The 26,350-nt window shown below is 37.9% G+C and overlaps 1 protein-coding gene across 1 annotated transcript in view; it reads right to left on the bottom strand.

The window, feature by feature from the left end:
* THSD7A (thrombospondin type 1 domain containing 7A) overlaps positions 1 to 26,350 on the bottom strand; it is a 314,907-nt gene that overhangs the window by 99,039 nt on the left and 189,518 nt on the right. Inside the window, exons 5-8 of the mRNA XM_075419258.1 lie at positions 19,860 to 20,108; positions 18,156 to 18,337; positions 11,870 to 12,025; positions 9,182 to 9,385 (exon numbers count right to left, since the gene is read on the bottom strand). Coding sequence (XP_075275373.1) covers positions 9,182 to 9,385; positions 11,870 to 12,025; positions 18,156 to 18,337; positions 19,860 to 20,108 — 791 coding nt within the window. The remainder of the gene's footprint in view (positions 1 to 9,181; positions 9,386 to 11,869; positions 12,026 to 18,155; positions 18,338 to 19,859; positions 20,109 to 26,350) is intronic.

Genomic DNA, 26,350 nt, shown 5'->3' with positions numbered 1-26,350 from the left:
TGTCACCAGACTGAATCTCTCCCCAAATTCTTTCCTGGTCCTTACCATATAGAGACATTTTGTAACTCCCTTTGAGTTCCTTACGTGCCCTCAGTAAACTGTCCTGGTGGAAACTAGGGTCAAATCCTACCTGCCCCCAGCTCTTAACCTCATTGCTTTGTCAGTACCAGTTTCTTCATTTTGTCTTGCATCCTCCTTTTCACCATATCCTGGGTACAAATCCATTCCTTTCCCTCTGCAATGAGTCTGTGGCTTTACGTAGCTGAAACCCCGCCAAAAGCTACCTGCACCCCAAGATCTGGAACAGATCACTGGAAGAACTACAGAGACTGGGATCCTCAGTTGTTGTGGTCTGATTTGGAGTAATCATTGTGGCTGTGTTTTACTCTCAGTTTGAAGTTTTCTTAATTATTCAGTGGAGATGGTGCTTGTGCAGTGCACAGGAGTTACAAGAACTGCAAAATGACACAGATCATCTGAAGGCTTTGTAAGTTGCCACTAGAACAGTTATCTTGTGAAATTAAATATTTCTTGGCAGATGAGTGGTTTTACATTAATCAATACTCAACACAAATTATGATCTGAAAGAAAGGTCAGACAATGAGCTTAAGGCTGAAAGTACTGAGAATAAAATTCATGGTTATTCTGTCTCAACGTGACTGGCTAGTAAAGATGTTCAAATCACCACCATTTGTCAACACACTAGTTTCACAGCTTTGAAGTTTGATAACATTTATTAAGAAAATTTACCATTAGCATGCACATTGTCAGAAAATACAAAAAAGCCTGCACAACCTTTTGCTCTCAGATAGAAAATTGACTCCCATCAAATCTAATGAGAGGATACTGTCCTAGAACATTTTATCATAAAGATTAATGATTAGCACTGTGTCATATAATTTTCCAAGAAAGTGGAATTTAATTTATAACTATGTAACATTATTATAATATATAACAATATCAAATGTAATATCATCTCTTCTGAGTATGTTTTGTAAAAATATTTGAAGTATTTTCTGAATCTATTCCACGGAGTTAACATGTGACACACAAACACAAAAAAGTTCAATACTGGGTCTACAAATCCAGTTTTATAATCCATCTGTAAGTCCATAAACACCTTTTTTTTCTTTTTTTGTAACAGCATAATTTGAAGTAATAAACAGAAAGATTGTAAAGTATTAAACTAATCTTCCTAAAAACTGAAGTGTTTTGAAAGGTATCTACAATTATCCCTCTCTGTATTCTTACTATGATAAAGCTTGGAGTCTAATCAGGATTGAGCTCCTGCTTTGCAGGATGCTATATAAATGAAAATTTGTGCATCAAAATCTCCTCCTCCTAATTTGCCTACTGTTATTACAAGCAATTCTTGCAAAATCCTACTTTTCCATCTGCATGTGCCATCAAAAACAAAAGCAGGTTACTAAGAGAGCATGCATTGTATGAAACATGTAATTGCACTTTCTGTGGTACATTTCCAAAATATTTACTTCCCACTACGGCAACTTCTACTCCTAGATGTCCAATGAATTTTAAGTACACCAGTACAGCTTCTCTGCAGAGATGTTACAGCACATTTTAGAAGTAAAGATGCCAAAACCTAGGAAACTCATCTGACTACACAGCCAAATTAAGATCTTTGACAGAAGAAAAAGATTTTAGTAATTAAGTTGGCTGACCTATTTTTAATTTAATTATATTCAATACGAACATTACCATCTCTGCAGACAATGTCCACACCAAGTGCAACTCTGTCTTCAAACATATGTGATAAAATGGAAACAAGGGCCTATTTGCACTGTTGTAAGCGATAATTGTTTATTGCACTACACAGATGAAACTCTAGTTTTATTTTACTTATCCCTTTAGTTGAAATCATGGCATCATATTCCAGTCCAACTATTAAAGAAATTGACAAAGCAAGTGATCTATTTAAGCGTTCCCATTATAACGAAATCACTTCATGTTATACAAACACTAAAAGCATCCATTCTTATATGGAACTTTACAGGGATATGTCCACTTTCCTATTTATGGAAAGATGAGAGACAAAAAGGAATCTGTATGACATATTAAATGTGACCTTTTATTGACAGAAGAATTATCAATTATCAAACTTTCTGAGAACTGAAATGAGATAGTTTAAGCAGTAGTGTGTACTAGTTTTTCCTTATATTCCTTCATACTAAATAAAGCAAATGTTGTGAAAAAGGAATGCCTTAAAAATCCAATGCTCTCAAACATAATGGCCTGCGAGCATCAATTTCGAGGTCTTTTAAACTGACTGTATTTAAGCCTCAGTAATAAATTCTTACACATAACAAACATCCAATAAAAATATTCAATAGTTTTTACGTAACCAGACAAACCAAAGGAAAGAAAGGACTGATTTATAAATTTCATATCCTATGCGTTCACAGTAAAGAACAAAGTGTGCATCTTACATTTGATTTAAATGCCTCAGATGCTCAGCCAAAAAGCTGTCAGGCAGAAAAGAACAGTTCAAATCAATTCTATAATGACATTAGCTAGGAAATTAATATTGGGAAATGATGACTAATGCCCGTATAACCAAGTTCCTGTAAGCATAAGGCAGTATGCGCTGAAAGAAACTATCATTAGCTACTGTATTTTTCCACTAATTCACTGCTGAGCACTGGCCAGATTTTGATCTGGGTTCTCTACAAGATTAACTCAATAATTGAATGTAATTTGAATTTGAATCTGGCTTTTCACTCTTTTTAAAGAACGAAGTCATAAGGGGACACAAAGTAGGTATTTATTTTTTTTTAAATAATCATTAAAAAATCCAACCAGTCTGATGGCTTCTTCATTCAATGCTTATAGCAACACAATAAAAAGGGCAGAAGAATTAGACTCATTATACCTGGGCACACCTATAAAGTCTCCATTGATTCTCTTCCACTATGAAAATTAATGAAGACCAGAAGCTACTCATTTAGTGTGTATTTGACTCAAACCATAAACATACAGAAAGAACCAATTCTTAAACCAGCCAAAATATTTTAAGAGAAAATGGTTGCACCAGCTCATCTTCAGTTTCTTTCCTGGAGTTTATTCTATATATTAAATGATATGCCTATTGTAAGAAGATACAAAGCCACAACCTAAAAATTAAGAAACAAAATGGAGATGTTGGTCAGGAAACTATAGAAAAAAATTTAAACTACATGAAGAAATTTTACAAGCTTTTCTGCAAAGTAAAATCCAATAAGAGGAATACAAAAATATTTCAGAAATAAACATTTCTAAGTCTAAAGAAAAAACAGTAGAGCAATTAAATCCTATAGGATTGTCATATAGCTGAAGGATGGTGTTATGGGTTTGCGTGGCAAGGTTTTGGTAGCAGGGGGGCTATAGGGGTGGCTTCTGTGAGAAGCTGCGAGAAGCTTCCCCCATGTCTGACAAAGCCAGTGCCAGCCAGCTCTAAGATGGACACACCGCTGGCCAAGGCCAAGACAATCATTGATGGTGGTAGCACCTCTGGGATAACAGATTTAAGAAGGGGAAGAAAAAAAAATGCGGTGAGACGGCAGTTGAGAGAGAGGAGTGAGATGATGTGAAAGAAACAACTCTGCAGACACCAAGGTCAGTGAAGAAGGACAGGGGAGGAGGTGCTCGAGATACTGGAGGAGAGAGTCTTCCCTTGCAGCTTGTGATAGAGACCCTGGTGAGGCAGACTGTTCCCCTGCAGTCCATGGAGGTCCACGGTGGAGCAGATATCAACCTGTAGCCCATGGAAGGGACCCCACACCAGAGCAGGTGGATGCCTGAAGGAAGCTGTGACCCCATGGGGAGCCCTGCGCAGGAGCAGGCTCCTGCCAGGACCTGCGGACTCGTGGAGAGAGGCGCCCAAGCCAGAGCAGGTTTGCTGGCAGGGCTTGTGACCCCGTGGGTGACCCACACTGGAGCAGCCTGTTCCTGAAGGACTGCACCTTGTGGGAAGGACCCACACTGGGGCAGTTCGTAAAGAGCTGAAGCCAGTGGGAAAGATTGACGTTGGAGAAAATGTCTCCCATGAGAGGGACCTCGTGTTGGAGCAGGGGAAGAGTGTGAGGAGTCCTCCCCCTGAGGAGGAAGGAGTGGCAGAGACAACGTGTGATGAACTGACCAGGACCCCCATTCCCTGTCTCCCTGTGCCACTCGGAGGTGGGGAGGAGGTAGAGAAACAGGATTGAAGCTGAGCCCAAGAAGAAGGGAGGGCTGCGGGGAAGGTGTTTTAAGGTTTGGTTTTATTTCTCACTATCCTACTCTGATTTGATTGGTGATAAATTAAACTCCCTTTTCTCCCCAGGTTCGGTCTGTTTTGTCTGTGACAGTAACTGGTGAGTGATCTCTCCCTGTCCTTCTTTCAACCCTCAAGCCTTTCATCATATTTCCTCTCCCCTGTCCAGTTGAGGAGGGGGAGTGACAGAGCAGTTTTGGTGGGCACCTGGCATTTATCCAGGCCAAACCAAAACAGATGGTGACTTCAGTCAGTCATGCTAGCTAAGAATAAACACACATAAAGGAAATGTACACTATTCCACACTGGACAGTGCAGTCTTCGAGCCACTCCACACAAAATAGTTAAACTAATTGGTTTGAAGTGATTACATCTGAGTATCTTAACAAAATGGACGAGTTTACCTTCTATATCTTTTAATTAACTACCAACACCACTGTTTTGCCCATCAATATTGCAAACGGGGTACAGCCCACCCGTGTTACATCAGAATATACTGGCGTCACTGGTTGTTTGAATTTGCACTCCAGCCTCAAGACGACCAGATCTGCATCACCCATGTATGTTCAGGCACCAGAAGAGAACTCATGGCACTCAGCTACATTAGCACGCATCCCTGCCTAGACAACTTCAGGACCAATTTCGCTCCTTCAAAGAGCTGCAGGAATCTGCATATACAGGAAGAGCCTTGCTGTTGCCATGGCTCCCTCTTCTAAGGCTGCTCATCTCTCACAGCTGTGAGGCAGGAGATGGCAATGAGTCCAACCCTTTCCCCTGTGGAGCTAACTGTAACCCAACAATTAGTGAACTTGAACAAGGTCCGGAAGAAATATGTTCTTCAAAAGTGAGATCTTTTTATCCAGAGTAACACATGTGGTGGTAAAAAGCCCAGTATATTATAAAGGCTGTAAACCAATTTATTATTTACATGTTCCTACAAAATGAGCAAGTAATTTCAGCCTACTGTCTAAGGATCAGAAGCACACGACTGACATCACAGCCACTGCTGGTACCTGTGCTGCAGAGTTCAGCAACAACTTAAAAACGTAAAAAAGCATAAACAATGAACCAGCATTTTGTAGGCATTTTTAGCAGTAGTCAATTTTGCAGATTTTTATGTCAGAAATTATTTTGTCCTGTTTACATATGCACTAATGTACCTGTTACAGAGTGGAGAAGTGGCCAGCTATCCTACTACAGAGTGAGTCTTTAAATAATACAAAATATTTTTGAAATGGTATTCTTCATAGATTGCCATAGCTACAAAGAAAAAGAGCAAATTCATCTGTTGTAAAATCTCTCTTCTGAACCACATTAAAAAACTTAATAGATAATATGTACATACCTTTGTGTGTGTGCATACATGTATGCCTTATATATATTACATATATATACAAATAGATGAATTACAAAAAATTTAAAAAATAAAGTCATTCTATCATTAGCAAAAGTGAATCTGTATCATGGAACACTAGCCATAGATCTCTGGTTATTGAAATAACGTACATAACGAAGGAATTCTGATCAGCTTCTGTCCAATATTGGAGTTTCCACAACCATAAGGAGGCTTTTTCACCCAAAGGAGCTCCTTTCTAAAATTTCCTGGAAGACTGGCTAAGAATATTTATTCTGAAAAAGGCCCTTTCCACAGTAAAAGGCTGAAGTTCCATTTATGTAATAAAATACATCAAAGTCCTTTATAGCCTCTGCAATGACAACCTGGCGTACTGACTGTCATATTTTTTTCAGCCTGAATGAAAATTCTGATTACTGTAATCCGCTGTGGAAAGAGAATGACAATCATAGGCCTCCAGCAACAACATGGGAGGATAATCTATTGTTTGCTATTGTCTCAAAGGCTATAATGACTCTTATCTTTACACCAAATTGAAGAGAGAAGCTCATTCCAATTACATAAAATAATCTCACAGACACTGTTACTTGATTCTAATTGTAAAGTAAAACACCCAGGTCAAGACATGTTATCCCAACTAATTGTGTTTTAAACGTACATAACAATGCAACAGTCAACAGAAAGAGAAGATACTCATCAGCGTAGGGTTTATCTTACATTAAAGCAGTACATTTAAAGTACAATGCTTACAGCCCCAGTCTTTGGGGGTTGTAGAAGCAGAAGCCAAGGGGAAAATTCAATTTTCTTTGAATACACTTCAGTCTCTTTGATCCAACCTCTCCTATCCAGGCTCTGATTTAAGATTGGCTAATTAATTCACATGAACTAAAAAAAAAAAAAAAAACAAACCTCTTAAAGAGACTGCGTAGACTATTGTTAAGCAAAGATTAGTTCAGTTTAAGTAACATAGCAAACTTAGTTGATAATTAATGCTTTCTGCATTTTGTTTCCCTTCACAGTCATTTTTACATTAAAATTGCACCAAATTCCCTCTGTGCCATCTAGACCAAAACTATAGGAACACATGATTATCATATAAATTATGCATCCCATTAACTGAACCACAGTCTTTAACTGACAGTCAATGTAGTCTTCTCCATGAAGTGCTCAAAGAACACTGAGTATTCACAAATTTCATATGATGATTAATTTAAATCACGATGTTTAGACAATGGAAGAGTAACATTCTACCAACTTTATGTTACTGCAAACTACCTTGCAGCTGTGGGGCTTGATGCAAAATCTGCCTGATTGCAAGGTGCTCCTCTCCTAGATTTTGCACAGCAGAATCCGGATGCCTGCAAGCAGTGTTTGATGAAGAAAGATACCAGAGGTATCCTGCGCCAGAGAAGGAGACCAGAGTACTGGATGGGAGCTACCTGAGAAGAGGTAGTGGTGTGTGTTTAGATGAGCATTTAAGAATTGCCTACAGGATTTTCAGCGGGTTGGTACCGTGGAAGGCAAAGTAAGGAGATGCTTGAGCAGAGTTAGCTTGGAGGGAGAGACTACAAAGGTTCGTGGATCCTTATTTCAGACTTTGTTTGCTCCTACTGTATCATGCTAATCACTCTCATGAGAGACCTAAGCAAAAGCCACTTGGTATTACTGGTGAAGATCACAGAACATCTTTACTAAGACAAAGAAGAGATTTCAAGGAAGAGCTGAGGCAATCCACTACATTACTCTCTGTTGCTTTTGCACTCTGTCAAAAGCTACCGAGTGCGTATCTTTGTGGGTGACTGGATCTTTGCAGAACAGACCATAACTGCAATTTGTTTTCTCTTTTCTTTGAAGCTCTGTCCACAACTCTTTAATCTTCAAGACTGACAGGCACGTGGCCAAAGACCGACTTCTCACTCCTCCTGGGACAGTTTTCTGACATACGCAACGTATAATGCCATATGATTACATCAATATATATAGCCATATAATTCAGGAAGACAGACAGATGAAGACTAGTACTGGAAGTAAAGAAGTTAGTCCAAAGTCTTCCAAGCCAAATTTGGCCAAAAGCAAAGCCCATGCAATGCAAAGAACAAACCCTGTAAGTTTGAAATGGAAGAATAGAAAATACCATATATATAAAACGTATCTCAAAGCTTAGCAGCTAGATTGCTTGCTCCAAGTGTATTATGGTTACAATAAATTATAGTCAATATAAATGTCTATATTACATTTTTGTAAGAAATTAGTCTAATCAGAAGTTAGACATGTGAGTAAATATCACTCCTCAAAACCAAAGGTAAGCTGGACTAGCCAAAATCTTGTAAAAAAAAAAAAAAACAAACACTTCCTTTTTGTTTTACAGGTATTTTTTTTGCTATTTAAAAAAAAAAAGAGAGAAAAATTCAGAATTATTTAGGAAATACTTTCATTTATGAGGAAAAGGCCATTTTTCTTCTGAAAATGTACACAAAAAAAAAAATCAAATAGCTTCAGTATTGTTTCCAAGAAATTATTGTACTGCGAAGGGAAATTTTTTGAGAAAGGAACATACAATGTAGTAGATTCAATATTGTCATTCTAAGCTAATCTCTTTTTGAGCTGTAAAAATGGTTACCAGTTCTCTTAGGTGTATGCAGAAAAGTAAAGCTTACACTCTAAGTGTAAAGTTTTCAGTTTAAGCCCCAAAACTCAATTATGACCTAAATTCTTGAGCATGAAAGCTGAAGATTTAAATCTCTCTATAATCATTTCTTATTACTTCGGATCAATTTAACTACAAAATATTTTGCGCAGCTGTTAAACACTCATCTGAGGTGTACCCTTATTTAATCCTCCACAGGGAGTTAGAAGTCTCTTACCATAACTACACTGCAGTCAGTACAATTATTTTAATTCATATGCTGCTCTAGACTGTAATATTACTAATGAATAAGGAATATTCTCACAACAGTAATTCATGAGTCTTCCGCAGATTAAAATTTTTTGTAAGCAGCTTTCAGAATTGGCTTTTATGACTATGTCATGCAAAGTCTGTTTTGTCTCTCAGAGGATAACTGAATAATGGTGATTTTTTGTTGACCTTTTGAAGAAGTAACACAGCCTGGACTGTCAAGCCAACTCCGTAACACATATCAAACTGTGCTTTTTAATAAACACATTATTATTTTTCTTCAAGCTATACTTACTGCAATGCGTCTTACTTTACTCACACTTTATTTGCTTTTGGACTCAGCGGATCAGATTTGTTAGTGGGATTACATCAGGGAATTCAGTCAAGTCATTGCAGGGAGGAGTCTGACCTACCGAAAAACAGTAGCTGTTTTGTATTTACTTTTCTCAAAGTCTTTTCCGGAACCTTTGAAAACCTGCAGTATGTAGGGGAAAGATCTTGATCCTTGAGCAACTAGAGGGCCCATCCTACCTAACCAATACTCATGGACATTTGTCTCTATTTCAGACAGCTTGGTCTTCAGGATTGAGAAGGTCAAGAGCAATAAAAACTGCTACCCTTTTGGACCACATTTTAGCATCTTCACTCTAGTCAGTGTGGACTGTGGGAAAAAGCATCTTACCATCACTGTTGACGCAGACGACAAGAGGAACCTGCGTACCAGGGCCACATGGCTTCTCATTGTCGGGAATGCACTCCTCCAGCCCCACAATTCTCCAGTCGTAGCAGGAGGGCTCTTCACACGGGATGGCTTCCAGCAGGTGAGGGCAGTTCCCCGTTCCTCCTGTAGGCTCATTAGTGATGCGCCGTTTCCTCAGTTTAAAGCCTGAAATGCCCATGAAAACACAAGAGGCAGAATAATTCAATCCTAAAATGCAAACTGAAGAGATTTTTATCTATCTACACCTGAGTGAACAGTTGTTTCTCTTCTGTGTAATAGATACCACAGACACTCCGTGCACAACTGTATTTTAGATAACTGGGTAGCAGAACTCATTAAAGAAGAAAGAGAGATAAAACTTAACAGGAGCATCAGAAGTTTGGAGTTTACTCAGTAAGCTTTGCCTTAAACGCCTCTTTATCCTATCATATGTACTCCAGGAGGGAAACAGGTGTCATTTCGTGTGCATCACCCTTTATGGATCAATCTCATCTAACAAATCTTGACTAGATTGCTGGGTTGCCATTTCTCATATATGTTGTTTGTTTTCTTCTCAGGTATCTTCCAACAGGAATGGATTATGAAGTGAAATCAGCTTATAAACCCTCCCTTCCAACCCTCACAAAAAGAAGAAAGACTACATTGCCAGAAAAGGCAAATCACAGAAATAAACCCAAGAAGTCCTATGAACAAATTTACAGTAATTAACATCACAATATCCCCTTGGAGGCATTTACAAATTTATTTAAGGATACTTAATCCCATTTTGGATTGCAGAAACTGATGGGCCTTAATACAGTGCATCACCTGCCCAGTCGATGTCAGTGTCGAAGAACAATCCTCCCTCTCACTTTCAGGATGGCATGTTGAAAAAGCCATACTAGATCTACAGTCAGAACAACTGAACCAAACTGAATGGATTCAGCAAACAGTCTCTCATGTAATAATTTTCTATAGTCTCTCATATACCTGATCAGAATATTTTAACCTTGGCAAAGCTTTATTTCTTTTCACATCCCTTCACAGTCCTCTTTGTTTTAACTCAATATTCAGGTAGGTTAGTAATACATATATTTTTTATAAATATTACACATAACTCTCTACTTTCTTCCAGGACACAAACTAAACAGGAGAGAGTTTTCAAACATATATATGCAAGAATTGATTCTCTGTTTGAAGATGTGCCTCAATTAAATTATCATAGATATTACCTTAAAAATACATTTTCATGTGTCTTTAATAGCTTTTTTCTAAATTGAAGAGGTCAGCCAAATTATTTCCAAATGGTTTACTGAGCCTGCCATAAAAGGTTGATATTTCAAAAAAAGAACTCCAGTGTCTACTGCAACAAAGGAGGCAAATGATCCACTGTAAAGGGCCATTCCTGAAATATGTAGAGAATCTTGCTGCTAAAGCTGGGAGTGCCTGTACAAATTTTACATCATTCACTCAGAAGAACTCTCAATGCAATTGTAAAATAAACTATAAGACTTTCCAGATAAGAAAATAAAAGAATTTCCAGATAAGAGGAAAACACTGGCAATTGAGAAAAGATCCCTGCTCACGTCTGCAGGAATAAAAACTTGCATAAAGTACATCTTAATACTCTTCCGTTACGCAGGTGTCCAAATCAGTCTCACAAACCTAAACACTACTCCTAAAAATGTAGCAAATCTTTCAGTGATGAAACTGCAACAGAAATACAAGATTACTTGACCACTGTACTCAGATGAGACTCGATCCAATGAGTTTACACACTGCACTGCTTTTTCCTTCTTGAGTTGATCACGGTTGAGGCACATTACCATGAGACTGCATTGTGAAACCTGCATTATTGCTGCCCAGACTGAAGTTTAGCTAGCGGCGTACCAGGAAGAAGCAGCTAAGCTCTTGTAGTAATTACAATTGCTCCTTCAAGTGGACATACGTGGCTGCCCTTTCTTATGAGTGTTTTCAATCAAGGAACCAAGTCTGCATTCTCAAATTTTGCCAGATAATCATATCGCAGCAATGACTGGGCCAGTTTTTCTCATTTATGGCCAGAAATCTCTAGACTTCTTACATGAGGTCCTTGTCACTCTATTCTTGCTTTCCTATTTCGATGTCAAGTTATTACAATCTGTTCTGCACAGGAATAAACTGTAAAACATGAAAATTAAAACCAGCACGTATGTCATCAGTAAAACACTGTTACTTATCAACAGAGAATGGTCCCAGCTCCTTGCCAGAGCATACTTTATGGTCTAGTGGTGAATTCTTAAGCTATCAATGAACTGTAAATCTTTGAGTGACTTGGACACTATGCACCTCAAATGCTGCTTCAGTTCTTCTTGAAGACAGTGCCAGATTTGTGTTTTGAACACATATACAAACTGTATCCCTGTCAGTTTGAGAGGAATTGACTGGAACTGACCTGTAATAACCCAAACTGACCTTGAAAGGCTATTAAACAGCCTACATTTTTGCCAGCTTTGGTGGAGCAGTAATGCTAAATATAGTCCTAACTCAATGACCTCATTTTGATGGTCAGTGGCACTGGGTATACCCTTCTTGGCACAAAATTTAGTATGCTTGCACAGCCAGAGGTGGCTAGTGACTTAGGAATATGAAATAATCATCATCAAAAGGCTTCGCGGAATGTTTACATACCCTTCTTTGCCTGAGGGTCATCACAGTTTTCATAGGTGCACGGTCCCCAGGCTGACCACGCCGAGGTCTCACACTCCGTAGGACAGGGGATATGGCACAGCTGGGAGGTGCTGGGAAGAGGTCCCGTACACAGCCTAAGGTCCACCGGCCTCGAGGCTGTCAAAACAAAGTCAACACATTTCCCGCGTGTCACTGGTCAATCCTCAGCTCTAAGTGGTCAGAACCATCCTTCATTCAGAAAGGCTGCTATCATCATTTTAGTCTGATGAAGTGATGGTAAGATGCCTCTCTTGAAAAAATGAAACAGAAGCCAGTTTACTCTCCACGTCAACAGAGCCAAATCCGATTATGTGGAGTCAGGAAGACTGTAGATATTGCAGCACTCTCTGGGATCTAGTCCTTTCATTTAATGGATAGCTTATGTTACTTACAATGGTTGCTCACAGTGCACTCTGTGTAAATCAATGTCCTGCTGTCTTACTGAGTATGTCTTCAGTTAAAACTGAACAAAAAGCTGTACAAATCCCTTTGCTCCTACATGATACTCTACCTTCAAAAGCCTGGTTAATTAATATTTAGAAGATTATTTTAAGCTATAACCTGAAACACATTTAAAACTATGAAAAAATTTTGTTTTTTCTTTTACTCTAAAGACCTTCAAGTGCACACTCAGTAATAAGATTTGTGCAGTCGCAGCTTTAGTTCAAGAAAGGTTTATTTCAGATACATATATAGTTTGCATATAATATAAATATATATACATAATGTATTTAAAATAATTAAAACTCTGCACAAGACAATCAATTTTTTAATTAAAGTATTATTAATCTATAAAGACACTCGTGAAAGCAGATTCTTCTGTTCTTTAAAGGTCAAAAAGCCCTGGAAGAGGCCAAAATCACCTTGCTCCTTCCATACTTTCTTCTTTTGAATTCCCAGGTTACACAAGTAGTAGGACAACTCTATAAGGTGCCTCAGTAAGGCACAGAACTCTAAACCAAAATGTACCATTTCACTACAAGCAAGATTTTTATTTTCTTTCATAATATAAGACTTCACAAAATATTCAACTAAGCAGAAAATATCTGCTAGAAGGCAAAGTGAAATCTGCCATATTCATTCATTTTGGTTGATTGAAGAAACATGCAATTCCTTAACTTTAAACACTCTCATCCCTCAGCATTTTTTCACAGGAACGTTACCTCATTAATTTTCTGCCACCACTACAAATAATCTCTTTTGATGGAAAGAGTTCTCTGATGAAACATATTCTGAAATAAATTCAGATTATGACAAAATATCCTTCTGAAAGATGAGATCATTAATAACAGATATAATGTTAAAGCAAATATCAGATTGTTAAAGTATGGTCTCATTTGTAGATGTGCGTGTCTCTTTTCGTTCAGACTTTCTAAGCAGACAGTCTTTCCGGTTACAGAAAAAGCATTTAATTCTCACTTTTTAAGAGGAAAAGGGAATGAAAAAATCAATGGCCTCCCTGTTCTGGTTTCCCACGTTGCCTCCTTTGGCACAGTTTTATACTGTATTGCTCCACATAATGAAGGCATTAGGATGGTAGATAATCATTTGACATTACTGCCTCCAGCTCACCAATATCTTAACAGAAAATAATACAAGAACAAATTTTCCAACATTTGCATAATGCTATGCCGGAATTAAACTTTAGAATAGAACACTGAATTTCACAAGAAGTTTGACATGTGCACCTAACATGCATGATAATCAATATAATATGCATATCTTGTGTAGAACATGGATATAAATAAACATAGTTTTCCTGTAATTGAATTTGTATTGAATAGTTTCTAATAAAAAAAGAAAAACAGTAAGTAATTGCTAAATGTACTTTATTACCCTTGATTTAATCAGGGAATTGCCCAAGTGAGACAGTTGAAATTAAGGGTCATTTACACCCCTGAGACACAGCCTTGCTTCAGGGAACAGAGAAAGCATTCCAGGGAATGCCTTGCTTCATCTCCAGCCTGCATCAGGATAAAGCACTTACCATCACACTAGTTCATGGGATATTACTCAGAAAAATAAAAAAGACCTTTCATCAGGAAGACTTAATTGGCAGATTTTCATTTCACAGATGTTCCATAGCTCAACCAGATTTTTTTAAGAGTCTGCCAATAGAAGGTACTACTCTGCTACTGTCGCAATCCATTTGTGATAGTCCTGAACTTCTAAAATATGAGGAACTGTGACTGTGTTTGGCTTTAAAGAGGATGACCTCAGTAATAGGAATGCTATTCAAATCTTTTTGGAGGTATGTGTCCAGTAAGAATTCTAGGTCTTCTCAGCAAACATTGTTAAATAGACTTGGCATGATGACACCTACTGAAAATATCTGCCTTTTCCATCACTCATTACAGTGCAGGGGAAGAAAGAAGTGCTTTGGGGACTGGTAAGTGGTATCAATAAATCTCTTGATATGCCAAAATGTTTTTCAAACGCTCTTCTTAGAACATAAGTAACCTACAAATGTCTGCTACCAAATCAGTTATATATCGTTTTTAAAACAACAGAATTCAACAGTAGGACAGACAAGCTATATTCCAGATTATTAAAAAATGTTTTCATCACTGAAGACCCAGTGTGTATTTCATCCAGAATTACTCAGAATTCTTTCTTTGAGATGACAATAAAAACAAGAAACTTAGCCTTGACTGGGTGTCTTACGAACATCTTGCTCCCATTAATTTCAATGGATTTCTTCCAGCATCAAAAAAGTACAAATGAGCTCAGCTTTTGCTCCTTATTGTTTAGAAAAGATGTTTTGAGAGAAGATGATGCTGGATGCAGAAATTTACAGTTTAAAACCTTGTCTTATCTCTGTCTTTTCATACTCTCCTGTGGCAGCAATAAAGATTGTTCTTTATTCATTGGCAGTGATGCTGAATGCTGATTAGACTGTGTGTAATACTACAAGTTCTGTGTGGAATTTGACCAAATTTGGGGCCAAAAATGGAAAGAAAAGTGAGTGCATTTTGATAATCTCTCTTTCTCCTGCAGTCTAACTAAAAATTTAGACTCAGGTTTGAAATAATTTCAGGTTTGAGATAATGACCTAAAAACTAAAATGAGATTCAATCACTCTGTCCTCATCTCATCTACTATATTAGGAAATTTTAGCTGAATATATTTTATACCCATGTAAAAAACCTCCCCGAATGACTGCATTTTTAAAAGAACTGAAAAGAAAAAACACAGTTCTGTTCTTAATCACTTGACACATTTATCGAGGTCTCAACCTTCCCATTCTTCTCCAGGAAGCCTCAACAGATGAGTGCCCAGTAACGACCAGGCTGGCAAAGAGAATGAATTTGTATGTGGCTGCATCAGCATAAGCAGACACATCTTCATGTTCCTCCTTCTGCTCATCTGTTGCACAGGTTTCACAGCAAACAACAGAAGGAAATCTCTGCAACTGAAGTGCTCTCACTCCAAAAAAGTGAGAAAAACTCAAGCCCAAACCACATTATGACCAACAATGAAAGAATACATATTCTTCCCTCATTTTGCATAAAGCTAAATGCTGTCATCAAAAGATGGCAGATAATTCAGGACCTGATCCTTTAAGCAACTGCATAACCCAACGCATACAAGCAGCTCCTCTGTGTTTAACAGGGCAACAAGTGTGTGTTTGCAGATGTAGAAGAAATCTATGCCCATAAAGCAACTTTCCTCCCATCCTCTTTCTACATTGAGAGTTTCAAAGGTACTTGGAAAAAGGTGACACAGTCTACCTCACAGGCTTGCCGTGAGAGAAACTTCATGACTAAACCAGTTCAGTAGGTGAACAGAGATGAAACAAATTAAGTCAGTGGCAAGTAAATGGCAGAATGACAGTGGCCTCCAGGAATCTTGATTATCAGCTAATTACTGCACCCAATACTCTCCCTTATTCCTCAAATCAAAATTTATGAATTCTGATAGGACATCATACAGACCTGAATGCCATGAGGGATTACAGTTCAGAGAAGTATTAAAAGTTCAAAATCTTACTGGAGCCCTAACTCAAGTGTTTTAAATCTACGAAAGGGACTGGAAATAGCAGCTGTGACGAACGCAATGAAGCAATTCCTAGCACTCAGAATCTAGAGGAAAATCAGTCACTTGCTACAATGGTTCAGGAGTGGAACAGGGAACCGTCTTAGCATCTTAGGTGGCTCATGAACTTCAGTAGTGTTAGTTTAGGTCTGTCACTTTCAAACTGATCTGAAATTCCATGAGAATGCACAAAGCTCTTAAACTAGTTCAGAGCTATATAAACATGTTAATTATACACATACAGCCAAATTAGTTCCCCCAAAAGGGCTGTTGCCTCCTTTGTATGCTTTTGATTGAAAGGGCAGGTCAGAGGCCTTAATTCACGTACCTGTTATTTCAAAAGTGATCGATAGCAGAGGTGCAGCGCTAGCCTTCGACTTGCTCTGTGATTGACTTTCTGAAATAACAGGGAAACGCCACTGTGAGTATATGAGAATGGACGCCTTCAAAGCAGCCTTACCGAGACAGCATTCACTACAACCAACAGCAAACTACACTGAAACCAAGGCGTTTGCCCATGGCTAAAACTGGTAGGTGTCTCCCTCTGGCTTCTTCCCATCCTCAAATTACTCCTAGTTTTCAAACAGTATCATTTTTAGAGGCACTGATTTGCTTGTTCCTAGGAGAGCCTCGAGAGCAGCTCTTGCCCACACGGAATCCAGGATGGGAGGGAAGCGAGAGGGAGGATGAGTGGAGAAGGAGCTTTTCTGAAAATCTCTTCCCTAATAAGGAAACACCCCAGAGCTCCTTTCTAAACTAAGCCCCACTTCACCCCTAGTTTCAGCTCTTGAAAAACTGTTCTCATGTTTATGCATCCAAAGACTAGTTACATTTTAATCAGCTTTCCGGGGCCTGCGGAGATTACCTCCTGATGGGCTCCGCATATTCCTGTCACACTCTGATAAGGGCAGATTTCACACCCGCCTAAGCCAGTGAGACTTCACAGCCTACCAAAATCCTAATCATCATTCTGAACAGTAAGCTGCCACGGATTTTATTGTTACCTCTCCCCAGCTGGGAGGTTTTACTCCTTTACTCTAAGGCAGGGGCATCCAAACTTTGTTCAGCAGAGGCGATTTACTAAAAGCCCTTGGGCAGAAGCTGATTTGCATTAAATGAAGCAGCTTGAAAGCTTCTTCTTTAATAAATACAGATGTGGGGGCCCACGGAGCATGCAAGTCACACCCTACCAATCCGAGAAGTCATGCTGAAATGGATGTCAGCATTAAGATTCCCCACAAACTCTATCTCTATGGCAAGTTTGAGAGTGCTTCTAACACACAGCAGAAACCTCACCAGCCTGCAGTTTGGACAGCTCTGGTCTAAATGTTGTATTACACAACTTGCATAATGATGTCGCTTTTCCTGAAGTATGTGGCTATATTTATGGATTTAATTCTTTTTAAACAATAACATGTGTTGGTATGAAACAGCTATGGCAGGGGATAAAATTTAATTAACAATCTAAGCGCATTTAGCTTAATTCACTAATTTCTAAATCTATAGTGTTGCAACAGTATGCAAAGGCAGACATAACAGAAAATATTCCGGTATTGTTCTTAAGTACCTATATTATCAAAAAAATTAAAGATTTTGTCTCTTAAGCTGTTCTCAAGAAGCTGTACAAGCTATAACAGTGACAGGCAATAATCTCTCTCTCTCTTTCAGTTGGGGAAACAAACCTATGAAACTATATTGGCTTGAAGTCCTGAAAGTGACTTAAGAACTCGATGAAATCAAGAAAAGGAGAAAAAAAAATTAAAAAAAATACCCCAAGAATGAAATCCAGTCATATTTTTACATACTTCTATACTGAGCTTACATGCCAGAACTGACATATTCATCTGCACATCAAACCGCATAGGTTCATCACCCAGCACACACAGGAAATTTAGAGTAGAGGAAGGAACTGAATCTAGGATTTCTGACCCACATTCTCATGCTCTTTTTTATTGAGACACACCCTTCACATTGGACAAAATTTTTCAGTAGATCTCAAGAAAAAGTAATTTGTAGCTAGGAGCCAATATTTGCAGCATAGAGAATAAAATCTCTGCGATTGCAATTAACTATTTTCATCTGAAATAGAAAATAACAGTAACCTGCAAGGTAATAAGGCACTCATGTCAGAAGACAATGGCTGTCAAGGAGCTTTGGAATGCTGACGTGCTCTGATTTCACACTAATTCAATTGCAACTGAATCAAATTTACCTTCTTTTTCCTTGAGGGTATTTAAATAGGAGAGGAGATTTTCATTTGCTTGCACGCAGTACACTTCCCGGGTTTGAATGCCGCCTCCGCACAGCGCCGTCTGATTTCCTCGCCTCTTGTCCTGCTGGCTAAGGAGAGGATCAGCACGACATTCTGTCCACTCTGTGGTCCGCCAACCGTACCTGGATCAAATTTGGTTAATTGGGTCATTCAGAAATCATGAAGCCATTTTACACAGCATTGTTATACAAGCTGAAACACCCTGATAGCTTTACTCATTTGCTAAAAGGCCTGAGCTCCACCATTTTTTGCACACCGAGATGCGTTAAGTCTGATATTTTATGTGGGTGGAAACTTTTCCTCTGTTCTTTCAGTTTTGAAATTATCACTTTTTAGGAACGTCTTTTCTGTTCAATTCTTGAAACACACTGCACATATAAATATTTTATTGGATGGAAGAAAAACTTCATATACAGAGACATATTGTTAGATAAGCTAACTTTCAAGATTGTGACTTTTGGCATTTGTTTAGAGCTAGAAAATTTATATGAACCAAAGGCAAAATATCAAAGAAGTGTGTACAATGAGAAACGTAAGAGCCAGAAGAGGAGAGCAGGAAAAACCACAACCACCCAAAACCCCCAAAACAAACCCCAAAGCCTCCTGTTGATCTTTGATAAGAAAGACAAAACTTTCTCCTGAATATCAAGGTTAAACTATAATTGTACTTTTTCATTATTATTATTACTTCAGAAAAACCTTTCAGTAAGTTCCTTTTTCAGCATCAAGAGGAAGACGGCTCTGCAGTATTGAAGCATCCCTGCTGGGTACTGATGAATGATGATAAGCTGTGAGCTTTCTAATCAGTGAATGTGCAGGGAAAAAGATCTGTGACTCCCAGTTAAAACCCCAATCAGGATTACAAACTGCAAGAAATGCCACAGAATTCTTTACCCAACATGTACTTTAAGGCTAAATCAAGCAAACTGCTTCCCAATGTGTCTGGAGATGGGAAACTCTTCAACAAAGAAAATGAACCACAGTCAAAGATTCTTAACATCAAATGACATTTCCCCAGACACTCTTCTCAGTCTGATAAAGCACATTTGGGGCTTTAATATTAGTCTTGATTAGTTGATAAGGATTACAGCAGTCTCTTGAATTGTAAAGTGCTTGCTGTCATTCCTCCTAAACTTTAAACAGGGTTAATTTATTTACTGTCATTGCTAGCCTCTCACACTTTCCATTTGGGGCCCAGTCCTGCCTTTGTTGTGCTGAATAAGAGTCTCACTAAAAAAGTCTGTTTGCTAAACAGATGTTTATCACCTCTTTCCTACGAGCAGCATTTTGTCTGCAAACAGACAGGTGCTTCAGAAAACAATGATTCTGGTGGAAATATTATGTAGGGAAAAGATCACTGACAAATTAATACAATTAATTTATTATGGTCTTGACTGTGCTTGCATATGCACAAACATTCTCTTTTATAAGTTAAAACTAATGGAAAAATATATATTTGTATTTAGAGGAGGAAGTGATTTCCTTATAATAGCAGCTCTTTGCAAACTTCAGACTTTGAAGAAGAGCAGTGAATAAGCAAATCTTTCTTTAATAAAGATTTGATTGATATTACATTACCAGCCCTGTATGCTTAATTGAAATTCTTACTTTTGGTATAGGGAGAACTGAAATGAACCAACTTACGTAATGCACGGTGCCACACCATCTCCTTGAGAAACGCACTGCTCTGTTTCTTCTAATTGCGGGCATTCGCTTTCACTGCCGATAGGGAGCTGCTTAATGGTCCGTGATCTTGTACGATTCCCTTTAGGGGTTGTCATGTCAAAGCAGGTTTTGGAGCAGGGTGTCCATTCTGACCACTCTGACACCTGGCACTCCTTTGTGATCACACAGGACTGGAATGTAATGGGCAACTTGTCTTGTTTGCAAAAGCTGTAATAAGAGAAAATTGCGGTTTTCAGCACGCATATTCACAGATAGTCATGAACTCCTACAGAAAAGCACTGTACGTTGCAACAAGCAAAGTCAGTAAATATTTGTAAAGCTGTCAAGTTCCAGTCCACATGCATTTGATCGAAAAAAGTCAGGCAAAAGGGCTTTTGGTTAAACTGACTCAAAGCAGACACATAAGATTTTCTATAGTAGGAAATGGCCAGTAATGCCATATCTGTGTTCAAAATTAAAATATAAATCTTCATACATACATAGAAGTACAAAAGAGCAAAGAAATCAAATTTTCACCACTTGTTTTTTATTTTTAGGTGTACTAAACTATATTTCTTGGAACAAAAAAGGAAGTGAAGGGTCAATAACAGAGATGGCTATACAATGTTTTTGAAGAGAAGCAAGTGCTCAGTGTCATCTTCCCCTGATTTCCAGACTATAAATTATTTAAAAACACAATGTCAAATACATCGAATACTTGGTCACTAATTCTTTGCTTTGTTAACAGTTGGTATATTGCCATAGTGGTGCCTCATGATCTAAAACAAAAATGGTCTCTCCCTTAAAACAGAGCCTTCCCCGATAAAGTGAAACCATAGCCTTAATTTCCTGTTCCTCATGCAGGCCGTCATTTCCATTCTTCATCTGATTGCTTCAGTCACATATTATATAGGTTTTCAGCAAGATCTTCTCCCTCTAAATGTCTCTGCATTTTCAAATGTTATGTTCTAACAATAAACTAACTTATTTCTACTTTAAACCTTGATTCACAATAGGAAAATGAACAATAGAGAAGCTAAAACACAATTAAAGTGATCATAACTTTAATTCCTTAATTATAATTACTACACAAATATATTTAACATGTCTGTTTTAGAATAAAATTCTGGCTTCTGAAGTAGTTAAACAGTCAGGAAAAAGATCTATCCGCACTGCAGACGGCACAGTGAAACGCTCTGTTCAGTACCAGTCCTATAAACAACACAACAAAGGCTCATTTTTTCCTTTCAATAGAATAAAATAATAAAGAATAATGAATATTTACAACAACTTTGTTGCCATACAAAACTTTGCCTTACCCACATGCAACATCATGTTGAACTAGTATTAAACAAAGTTTTGTAATGCTAGAACTAGGGATATTTGATGAGACTAACAGGAGATTTGAAAACACAATAAATGAAGCTACTTCTACATGAAAGAGGCAGAGCAATTCTACATCCTGCTAACAGAAGATGCTGGCTGTGGAGACAGACAGTGTCAGCAGGATCAGAAAGAAGCTGGATGAATTTGTGGACAGTAGGTCCATATACGGGTACCAAAATGACTAGGCAAATGATACACTTGCCACCATTCCTAATGCATTGACTTTGGATACTGGAGGAATACAAAGGGAATGGGCTGCAAAAGGCAGCCAGGGCTCATATGTTTGGTCTTTAAATAGCATCTCCTTTTACCACTGCTGGAGACAATAGGGTGAAGATGCTGCTGGGCTTGACAGACCAGAGGGGATTACTCAGTAGGAGAGGTTTTTTTATGTTCTTATTATGGGATGGGGGAGACACCTAACACATCATAGACACCCTTTACTCTGCTTAAGGACAGAAATTACACCCTGTTTGGGGTGAAAGACACTGAAAGCTTTTGAGAAAATTGTTCTTTAATAATGGACTTTTTTCAACTTCATCTAGCCCCATCTGGCAGAGGACGACAGTACCGTCAAATTCAATATAACAGTTTCCGTACCTTTGACAAAACATATAGACTCATTTCTCCCACAAAGACACACATTCTAATGACTGTAGAAAAGATCTATTCCTTATGGATTCTAACATGGACAGGATTTGCAGGTCCTTCTGGAGAACAGATGTCATATCATCACCTCCCAACTTCCTTTCCAATGTGACTCCTTTGAGAGCAGAAAAAATCAACCTCTTCACTCATACTGTGACTGGGGCTGAGCTTAATTATAGAAACATATTGCCAGGAACACACACAAAACTGCCACCATAGAGTAGCTTTGGTGCAGAGTGAAGAGATCAGTTAACGACGTGTAATACTTGATGGGCTTTGCATCTGCTTTAAAACTTACTTGGGAGAAGTGTTACATGAGAAAGACTAATATTCATTCCGAGAAGCTGTTTTACTAAATAAACAAATAATCTTTTTTCACTGAAGTTACCTTCAACCTGCCTATACCCCTGTCACAAACCCTAAAGGTGTCCCTGGTTGTGACGGGCTGCGATTCCTACACAGCTTCATGCAGACATTGTTTCCTTTCCCGAGAAGGGAAACCTTCTCTGCAACACAAAGGGTTCAAGGTCTTTAGGATGACTGATGCATAGGAAAATCGAGCTCAAAACTAACGCACTTATCAGTTTATAAAAAATAATGTTCTGAGCTAATTAAATTCAGTAGAAATGTATATCACAGGTTTTCTGAAGAAAGTGGAAAAGATTGACAAAATCGAGCCAGTGTACTGAGAAAAAAAATGGTTTTCCATAACCATAACTGAAAAAAACACTTTAACAGATAGTTGTCAACCAATTACACTTAAAAATTTAGGCCAGCCCTACAAACTAATGATATTTATTAATTTTTAAATGATACAGTCACTTCCTGAAAGATTACTGTAGGTCACAGACACTTTTCTGATTCCTAGTGCTACTAGATCATTCACAAAGAATTCAATATAGGCATTACTGCAACTTTAGTAACAAACTTTCATTTCGCAGATCCTTAAACTGTAATTGCTATATATGCAAAAAGACCTCCTGAAGTTTCTTGCTGTTCAGTACCCCTATAACCTTGAACGCCATGATGCTGAAGTCTCTCTGTGGATCATGATGCAAAATGTTTTTTAAAAATTTAGACCTAGATTTGTTCACAAGCCTCAGTTGAAGTGTTATTTGGTTAGTGGCATAGGTTCAGCAGACTAGTGCCTTCCACTTTACACTCATTTTATATTTTATTAAAAGCTGTTGTTGTATAGCTTATATAATTAGAATGGTCATTTTATCTTTTTTGTTATTAATTATTTCCGTAAGTGGGTATGAAGAGGACCCAAACAGAACTGTATCACATTACTAACTCAAGTGTATATTTAAGACCTTTGAGAGAAGAAAAGCAATAAAACGTGCCTCACTTCAAATATTTACTTCTAAAATTAACCAATTTAAAATGAAATATATATATATAAAAAAAGTTCTTAAGTTCTTGTAACCAGAACATAAATATTACTAGGGAGACAAACAAGAGGCAAAGTGAGTTATCCATCTATATTCTTGCCTGCTTATTAAAACCATGCACCACTTGCAGTATTGGGTAAATACTGACAAGTAACTGATATTGTTGCAAGTCACCAGCAAACAATCTCTTTACTGTTATACATACTGTCATGTTATTTTTGTGAGAGGGGAAAGACAGTTACAATTAGCAAAAGAAGTGTAAACAAGCAAATTAGCCGCTGTTTCTTTGTTTTTACACTTGGCTTTCTTTGAACAAGTTAGAGAAACTGTGAGAGCGAATTGCAACTGGCCATTATCAAGAGTTTTCCTTCATGTTCCAGGCAGCGGGAGAAGGTGTGTTGCATTCTAGATCAAGTAGGGACTACAGAAGCATCACATTTAAACTCTTCAGTATCACAAATGTCTCTAAACAAGACCCAGTTAAAACTCTTCAGTCAAATAAATGGTTATGGAAGTGCTTCAACCTCTTTGAAGGCAACAGAGTAACTTCCAGACCAAATTACAAATCCTTTCCCTCCCTACCACCTTTCCCTGTTCCAGGCGCATACATACTTATTACCTGCAACTAATCTACACTTAATTTAATGTTGCATCTCTACATATTCCCCTTTCCCAAGAAATTTAGGAACAATGAATGTGATGTTCCAAAGTCCCCTCTCATTTTTTCAAAGATCTGTTTTCTTCTTTTTTGACTCTTGACTCCTTTAAAATATTTGCAAACAATTTTCAAACTTTATCTTACCAAGAGAAACAGATGTTACTCATATCTTGCAGTCCAGATGACTAGAGACAGACATTCATAATTAAACTTACTGTGTTGTATAAAAATGCTAAATCTGAAATACACCTGTGCCATTTTAAAAGTTCAGCATATGTAATACATTAGCTGAGAAGGTTGGTCATGTTTCCTTTAAATGTCTGATACAAGGAACTGCATAGATTGATTCCCAACCGAAACCCAGGAATGTCGTTGTTACACAAAATAGTGTCTTCTGGATTTGGTATCTAACATTATAGATCTGATCTCCACAAATAATTTAAAGCAAAGCTTAATCTAATCTAAATTGCTCTGCACTTTCTGATGGATTTATCCATCTGATTTAGTTACCCAAAGTTGGATGAATCTTCTCACAGGAGAAAAAGCAAATGGGCAGGTAACAGATCAGAAGATAAAAATAGATAGTTAACATTCATTTCTTGATACCACCCAAATTACTAGAAATTCTACATCTAACATCTCCATGCTCTGTGTACTTTCAGTAACATCTAAGAATATGCTATGTGCTATATGCAAAATTAGCCATGCAAAACAGGCAGGGAATGCACAAAAAAGTCCTCACTATCCACCTGTACAGTTTTGTCCAGATAATTGCTTGGGAAGCTCAAAGAAAAGTACCAGTTGCATTTAAAACGCTGTTATAAGTCAACAGAGCAGACAAGATACAAGACGAGGTAGCAAAGGGGTAACAAGTAAAAGTCTGCAGGAGCTTGCTCTCAGTCCAGTGAATACATTCACTTATGTGCCTGTCTTTTGGCAGGGAAGAGGGCATTATATGATTTGAAGTAAAGCTGTGGTTTGAGAAAGTAGCATTTCAGACAATAAACAGATATAGTGGGGAATTGAAGCTGAAGGTATATAAGCACATAGATGACAGTGGAAAGAGAAGGCAATCCTGAGCAAAACAAAACATCACAAGGGATGAATGAGCCCTGTTACTATTAAGCCAGCATCAAACCTATTCCTGACCTCAAAGACTTAGATTGGTAAATGAACTGAATAAAAAGGCAGTGCTGGTTCAAAGGTCAAAATACAGAACATAATTGCTGCTCAACATCTTTTGGAGATATGTGGTCAGGAATTTGTGTCTACTCACGTTCCATAGCCTGATTTTTGCTCTTGCAGAAATAAATCAAAACTAAATGTGGCTTTCGATAGGAAGGTTTCCCCTGGGGATTTCAAAGTAATTTATAGGATAATTAAGGCTACAGACACATACAGAATTAAGCTCGAGGCATAAGCCTGCAGCAAATTGCACCATAGTACCTATGTACAAATGACCAAACTGTGCAGTTGAAAGTAGTCTCTTCATTGGAAAATTAGCTTTTAAATGTGTGATAAATTTTGATTAGTCAAGGGGTAGAACAATTCTTTCTGAGGTATCCTAAATTTCCATTAGAGAGTGAATCACACTTTTACAATTTTTAAAAATCAGTACAACTTGATTTTATACACCGATGACCTGTTTGAGTGTCTGTAATCTCAGTGCCAAAATAGATCTTTAAATTTGGGTAGAAAAGTCATAGAAGAGACCGCTGGAATTTCCTCCTCTATAAGTGCATCTAAGAAATTTTATTTTTTTTCCCCAATAGATAAAGCCATGCATACTGCATGCATAAAGCCAAATGCATGGTAATGCATGACCATAGGATCGATCTCTAAATTCACGCAGAATGAATAGGAAAAATAAATAGGTTTTAAGCAAGGCAGTAGGACTCGTTTTACTCCATGAACTATATATAACTTGTACAAAACTAAGAGATTTCCTGCTTCTGCTGGTGTTTCCTCCATACCATACTGGACTGATAACTAGAAAGAAACGTTAATGAGAAAAGACGAACAGCAGCATGAGAATAGTCCTAACTAATAACCCATCCAGTCTGATACGTGCCTTGGCAGTAGCAAATGGAGGGCAAAAATGGAAAGACAGCAAGTGTGCAGTCACGCTTTCCCAACATACTCTCCAGTTTTCCAGCAAACTGCTTAAAGACTTCCTGAACACAAATTGTATCTTTGCACTGAAGAGCCCTTTATAGCCCTTTCCTCCATGCATTACTGTAAATGCTTTCTGAATCCAGATGAGATTTTTGGCACCTACATCACCTTAGTAACAGTGAGTTATGCACCTTTTTTGCTCGCTAATAACTGTAGATAGGTATTTTTGCTTTCTACTGCACGTGCAACTTTCAGATGTAAAATTTGCC

The sequence above is a fragment of the Opisthocomus hoazin genome, chromosome 4, assembly GCF_030867145.1.
Source record: "Opisthocomus hoazin isolate bOpiHoa1 chromosome 4, bOpiHoa1.hap1, whole genome shotgun sequence".
Taxonomy (NCBI): domain Eukaryota; kingdom Metazoa; phylum Chordata; class Aves; order Opisthocomiformes; family Opisthocomidae; genus Opisthocomus; species Opisthocomus hoazin.
Note: the sequence above shows the minus strand (reverse complement) of the source record. Positions and strands in the feature narration are given on the sequence as shown.